Source organism: Bidens hawaiensis, unplaced genomic scaffold (genome assembly GCF_021521415.1).
Source record: "Bidens hawaiensis isolate Kalapana, Puna unplaced genomic scaffold, B.hawaiensis_p1.1 tig00021042_1, whole genome shotgun sequence".
Taxonomy (NCBI): Eukaryota; Viridiplantae; Streptophyta; class Magnoliopsida; order Asterales; family Asteraceae; genus Bidens; species Bidens hawaiensis.
Window position 1 is genome coordinate 37703 of NW_027493257.1, and position 6931 is coordinate 44633.

At 32.9% G+C, this 6931-nt stretch overlaps 1 protein-coding gene across 1 annotated transcript; it reads right to left on the reverse strand.

The window, feature by feature from the left end:
* Positions 1-3919: 3919 nt before the first annotated feature.
* Positions 3920-5513, reverse strand: LOC143562599 (uncharacterized). Its single transcript, XM_077050357.1, has 3 exons — positions 5430-5513; positions 4273-4355; positions 3920-4105 (listed from the first exon to the last, which is right to left on the reverse strand). Exons 1-3 carry the CDS (start codon positions 5506-5508, stop codon positions 4076-4078), a joined length of 192 nt encoding a protein of 63 aa, XP_076906472.1. The 5' UTR covers positions 5509-5513; the 3' UTR covers positions 3920-4075.
* Positions 5514-6931: the final 1418 nt, after the last annotated feature.

Sequence of the window (6931 nt, forward strand, 5' to 3'; positions counted from 1 at the left end):
TTTTTTACGATTTACACTTTTATGTTTGGATTATAGACTTATGACAAAGTATAGAATGAAAACCCATTTATATATATATAGAGTCAGGATCATGTGAGAACTTTTTGGGAATTGAGAACTATGAGAACCATTTTAGACCACAAAAAAACCCAAAAATAAAAAAAATCATAAAACAAAAAAAACACAAAAATAAAAAAAGTAAAAAAACCAAAGTTCTTATTTATTATCCCGGTTTCTAAAAAATAGACGTAAAAAAAATTCTCGATTTAGCTAAGTTATACATATACATATATGTATAATATGTACGCACATGTTTTTTTCTTGTACACATATGTATAATTTAAGGTAAATGATAATGTACATATGTGTACATTACATAACTAGAGATTAAATGAAAGTATACATATGTGTATATGTATAATGCGAATTAAAAAGAAAAAAAAAGATCGGTTTTTTTTATTATACATATATGTATAATATGTACACACATGTTTTTTCCTATATACATATGTATAATTTAAGGTAAATGATAATGTACATATGTGTATATAATGTAACTAGAGATTAAATGAAAGTATACACATGTGTATAGGTATAATACGAATTAAAAAGAAAAAAAAATGTTTTTTTTTCATGAAACCGGAATGAAATATAAGAATTTTGGTTTTTTTACTTTTTTAAAATTTTCGGTTTTGTTTGTTTTATAATTTTTTTAATATTTTTTAGAGGGTCTTTTTAGTGGTCCAAAATGGTTCTCAAAGTTCTCAATTTGCCAATGGTTCTCTTAGTATCCTTACTCTCTCTCTCTCTCTCTCTCTCTCTCTATATATATATATATATATATATATAGGGTTAGTTTAATTTGAGAACTCAAAAAATGTTAAAAACTTTTAGAAACTCTTAAAAACCAAATATTTTTTTTAACTTTTTATATGTTAACATTATTTGAGACTTGTTTTATCATATTTATAAAAAAAAATTTTGATTACATATATAAATCACAAGTTACACATGTGTAAAATTTATGTGATAAAAATTTACATATGTGTAAAAAAACATAGATATGTGTAAAAAAACTAATTTTTATAATTGTAATCGTAAATATTGATGTCAAAAGTGATAAAACTACACTTAAATAAAATTAACATACAAAATTTTTTATAAAAAACGTAAGTTATTAAGAGTTATTTCTAGTTCTTAAATAATTTAAGAGTTCTTAAATTATACTAATCTTTTATATATATATATATATATATAAATTATTGATGATGATGATGATAATATTGGTGGATGGAGATGGTCTCCGATTAGGGGGAAGACAAATAAGAAATAACGGCGGATGTGCCACAAATCCAAATCCAAATCCAAATCCAAATCCACTTGGTGGGGTTGGTGAGAGTTTGGCCGGAGAAGCCGCAATTCAACTCCAACCGACCATTTTTATTCCAAATATATTATTATTATTATTATGCCTAAAATAAAAAAGTTCGTAAATAAATAATATTTTCATTTTAGTTTAGTTTTAAACATATGGTGAAAACTATTTTACTAATTTACTACTATGAATGTGAACGAGTTGAGTCGAGTCTGAGCTTGGCCAGATGTCCAATTACAACGATGGTGTTTTTTCAAGCTCGTATTTGATTCTGATTGTTATTATTTATTAATTAATTTGTATACATTTTTTAAAATTATTTTTATATATTTAAAAAAAAAACCTTAAACGAGTCTAATCTTAGGCTGAGCTTTTTTAGTACCTTAAATGAGGCAAAGCTCGACTCGAGCTAGGCTTGACCAACCTAAACGGGCTTCTCATACAAGACTCGAGCTCGGGCTTAATAACTAAACAAGCTTTATTTAAGGATTGGCTTGAGCTTGAAAAAGCTCGGCTCGTTTTGAAGATTTTTACTGATCTAAGTTTGAGTAACTCAATAGAAACTTGGCTCGTTTGCACCCCCTAGCTATTAACCTTATGTGCATTAACAGAGCCAGAATTTTTTTTAAAAAGGTTCATCTTTTTTGGTGGCCAACTTTCTCACAATCACACGTTAAAATCTATGGATCGTGTCGGGTTAAATTTCTCACACCAAATGGAGTCACTATTTTTATATGTTGCAATTTCATTGAACCAACAAAAATACGAAGTTTCAGAAGTTCGACGATTCATATGGCAGGTTGTGGTGGATGGGTGTTTGTTATTCCGAATAAATAGAGCCATTCGTTTTGTGGAGCAAATACGTACGGCTATTAATTTGAGAGTGCCACTTGTTTGTGACCCTTCATAAGGTTCATAATAAAGTTTGTGGGTCTTCCCATAAGCTATGTGATTAAATGTGAGAACCTAAATTCATTTATTTTGAAATTGTGTTGATCCAAATTAGGAAGGTGGGGGCGTATGCGGGTAGTGGCCATCGAGAGAGACAGGGGCATTTAAGTGTGCAGAGAGAGAGAGAGACAGAGAGAGAGAGAGAGAGAGTTGTCGTGTTCCAGAGGTTTGTGATGAGTTGTCGAATGTGGGTTGGATGCATGTCGGGTTCTAGCGGGTTGCGTCCCTTCCCTTTGTATTCATCTAAAACTCACCAGAAGTCTAATACAAACTCACTTTTAACTCTACTAATGTCTTTACAAAATATCTACATTTTCGCATTATTATCATTTTACAATTGGGTTTTTCATAAAAATAAAATTTATAAAATCTAGTTTAATTTATGTTGGTAATGTTTTTTTAGTAAAGCTGAAGTATTGTATACTAAAAATAAAAACAATGCAAGAGATTATTATATAAATAAATGGATTTTTTTTAAATCAAACAACATATATTTTTAATTGTTTTATCCAATTTCCTAGGTTTCAATAATTTAATATTAAAACACATATTGCACAAGTCATTAATATAAAATAAACTCGCTCGGCTCTGTCCTCATCGCCTGAGAGCATCCTTGCGCTGTTTGGTTTCAAACCCTGGTTCGAGCAGGAGGAATACATCATGCTAATGCTAATGTGTCTAGGATGATCCACATCTCAGGATCAGACGCCGATGAGCAAATTGAACTATCCATGTGGTTGTAGCAGTTGCGCACACGCTCTCCTTCTGCAGGCTCTTCCCTCTAATGTAGCCCTTTGAGGGCGCGGCTGCCGGCTGCCACCTCACCCGCATGCGTGGGTTGAATATAGTCTTGGAGCTTTGTAAAAAAGTCACAAAGCAAATATTGAAAAGGTCAACCTAAAGATGTGTTGGTGATATTGTCATTGATATGAAGAAAAACTTGTCATGGGGAGCAAATGATTAAAGGAAAGTCAAAACCATTATTTTTTAAAATATTGGTTTAAGACCAAAATCTAGAAGTACTAAAATTCTGAGGTAAACATGACTAAAATTTCATGTCATGGCAAATTAAACCCCATTTGAATCCGGCCCAAACCCAAACCCAATCTGGCCCAAAAGGGTTGCAAATTGGGTCTAAAGCTGGTCACTTTGTTCAAGTTTCCAATAAAATGAAGTTGGGTTGAAATGAATCATCATAGTAAAAAGGTATTAAAATAGATTCATCCACCATATTACAAGGCATTGTATGTGGCTGTGGAGGCTACAGGGAGGATGAGTTTCGGGTGGGTTTGGCCCGAGGAACCAAGTAACTGACCGGTTAAATCCCAATACCAGGTCCGGTCGTCGGTCCCATAAATTTAGTTTTTGGTGATGCTTTCAGGCAGGTTCAGTCCCAACCCGGCAAAAATCCGAAAGAATCACCATAACTACCATGTACCGATTAAATATGGTTTGCGTGTGTATATATCGGTCGATCTCAAGGTGTTAGGTATGCTGATGAAACATGTATATGCTTTCAAACAATAAAATAAAAGTTATGAAACATTAGACACAAGAAAATTTTGTTAATCTCACACAAAGTTGTGTATGCATGAAAATTTTAGTTTACAATACAAAGCAGACATATATCTTATTAACCAAGGTCTATCGAAGTAAAACGAGCATCATCAAAAAAGGGTACAAATTACAAAAGCAATGATTAATAATAATAGACCTCGATTTTCTTTGTTTCATGGAACCGAAGAGCAGTTACTTTTTACCAGTCATACCTGCAACCACCTGCAATGATCCATAATTAGCTGACTGAGTAGTTGACAATATTTAAAACCACGTGGATTAGTGGATTAGTCCGTTAAAAGACCAGATAAACAAGCTAAAACCTCTTTTAAAACTACTAATCTTTGCTAGCATAAATCCAAACTACATAAATCAATTACGTTGCTTACATCGCTTAATGCGGGTGGAGGAACCTGCTTCGTTGATTCAAAGGAATCGAGCATCGGCCGCACGAATGCAGGAAGAAACAGCCCTAAAATTCACAGTCAAAGTTAGTATAGAACAAGATTATATTTGGCAAGATTAGATTTATAAAAATAGTATAGTACTTCTATTGTAAACACCTAAATTACTTCATTTTACATGAAACTAAAACACTTCAGCATGGAACCAGTGGAATGTGGTGAAAGACTATTTTAGGGGTGTGCATGAAACCGGAAAAACCAACCTGAAACCGAAAAACTTAACTGTAACAGACACTGACGGTTTGGTTTTATGTTTCTGTAAAAACCGAACTTACGATTTGGTTTTGGTTTTGCATGCGAGAAGAACTGAAAGAACCAAGCGTCTAGATTGGCATATATTTTAGCCCAAATGTATAACAATCAGTTAGTTGTTAATTTAAAACATGATTGAGGCCTAAATTCATAATTTTGGGCCAAAGGTTTCTTCGACCCAAAATTTTCAAGCACAAATGATAAAACCGTAAAAACCTATAAAACCAAACGAAACCGAATTTCTAGATTTTCATATATTCTAGCCCAAATGTATAATAATCAATTAGTTATTAATTTATAGCATGACTCGGGCCTAAATTCAATTTTTTTTTCTCAAATGGTATAACTGAAGAAACTGAAACCGAACCAAAACCAAAACAAAATCCGGAAAAACAAAAACTGAAGTTTCAATTTTAGCTCAAAATGACCCAAACTATCAATTAGTTATTAATTTAAAACATAATTCAAGCCTAAATTCATTATTATTATTATTTTTTGCTCAAATGACAAAACTGAAAAAACCAAAACTGAACCAAAACGAAATCCGAAAAAACTGAAGTTTTGTTTTTGGTTCAACTTAACCGACCCAAACCGAACCGTGCATGCCCCTAACTAAGCACTTTGAAAGTCGGCTATAGTTTCAATCCAAACCCTAAAAACCCAAAAATCTATTAATTAGGGATTGAATCAACTGAAGTTGATACAATCAGCATCCAACAATGTATAGATCTAGTACAGATTGGATCGGAAGACAAATTACATACAGAAATTAGGGTTTATAATAATAATAATAATAATAATAATAATAATAATAATAATAATAATAATACCGAATCCGCCGATAAGACATGAAGCGGCAACAATAGGCTCTTGGACGACGAACATCTTCAGCTTCTCCATGATCGCCATTAACCTTTTCTTCGATGCTCTTCACCGGCTTTCGATTTTGACCTTTGTTGACTCTGGGGGCTACTATTTAAACTTGCTTATGAGTTGTTTTTATAAGCTTTGAGTTTGGGTTATTGTTAAATAATTTACAGATATAGTCTACGTGATTTATTCGAATATGTGGTTTTAGTCCAATATTTGAATATGTGGTTTTAGTTCAACAGTTTTAAGTCTGTGATTTTTGTCCAAATGGCTTCATTTCGTTTGCAATTAAACCTGAACCCACTAACCACGTTAAGTCTGGTCGTTAAACCCATCAGCGTGCCCCTCACGTGAGGGGTAGTTTTTTCCTTTTTCTCCCCAAATAAACCTCAACCCTAATTTGCAAGCCCCTTCGCGCGAGGGGCTGAGGTGCATTTGGGGGAAAAAGGACAAAATTGCCCTTCACGTGAGGGGCACGCTGATGGTTTAACGATCACACGTAACAGGGTTAGTGGGGTCAGGCTTAATTGCAAGTGAAATGAAACTAAAGAGACAAAAATCGCAGATTAAAACTATTGGATTAAAACCGCAGATTTAGACAAACCACAAGGACGAAAACCGCAGTTTACTCTAATTTATATATGTTTTTAACTATTATTTTTTATATTTTTAGAAAACCATAAATAAGCTCAAACTCGTATAGTATTTAAATGAGCTTTAGCTTTAGCTTGGCCGTAGAGTGTGAAATTAAGAAGTGGAAGAAGAGATCTAGAGTGTTGGATTTGTTGATGTAGTGGTTGTGAGTAGTTGATGTTTTTTTTTTCTTTGATGTGTTTTATTTTAAAGGGAAATATAAAGGGGATTAAGGATAAAAAGGTCTATGTAGAATTGGCAACTTTTTATCTTAGGTAACTCTTATTTTTCAGCCTATTTATTATTATTTAGTTTCTCTCACCTTCCTATGATAATCATCGAAGTGTTTTTCAAGTTACGATACCTTTGTAAGTTTCTGGATCCCCCCCCCCCCCTTTGTTAATTTCCAGTTATTTCTTCCAAAAAACGAGGTGTTTTTCTAAAAATCCATCGAAATGTACTCTCCATGGTCTGTTTATTTTCATCTTTCTTTCCAGATGGTTCAATCTTTGATGTGCCGTATCAGTTGGAAGAAGATGGATAAGTAATCGCCATCGCCGAGTGATGCTTTAAGTTTATTGATGAAGAAGCATCAAGGTGTGTTATTTAATTAGACTGATGCAATGAAATTTTTTAAAATCCCCCAATTTCTAGGTTTTCCGTTTTCGTACTTGTTTGCTTGGCTTCGTTGTTGATGCTAATTATTGTAATAGAATCACATCGGCATATGGTTGTCTTGTTGTTGTAAGTGTGGTTTTGTTAATTTCCGGAATGTGTTTGTATCGTCGTTTGTAGACGTGTTTTTGGTAAAGTTTGGTGTGTTTGTACA

Coding starts and splice junctions, on each gene's coding strand:
- LOC143562599 (XM_077050357.1), bottom strand. CDS start 5,508: ATGGCGATCATGGAGAAGCTGAAGATGTTCGTCGTCCAAGAGCCTATT. Junction 4,356..5,429: donor ATGTCTTATCGGCGGATTCG/GTATTATTATTA, acceptor TGTGAATTTTAG/GGCTGTTTCTTCCTGCATTC. Junction 4,106..4,272: donor CTCCACCCGCATTAAGCGAT/GTAAGCAACGTA, acceptor GGATCATTGCAG/GTGGTTGCAGGTATGACTGG.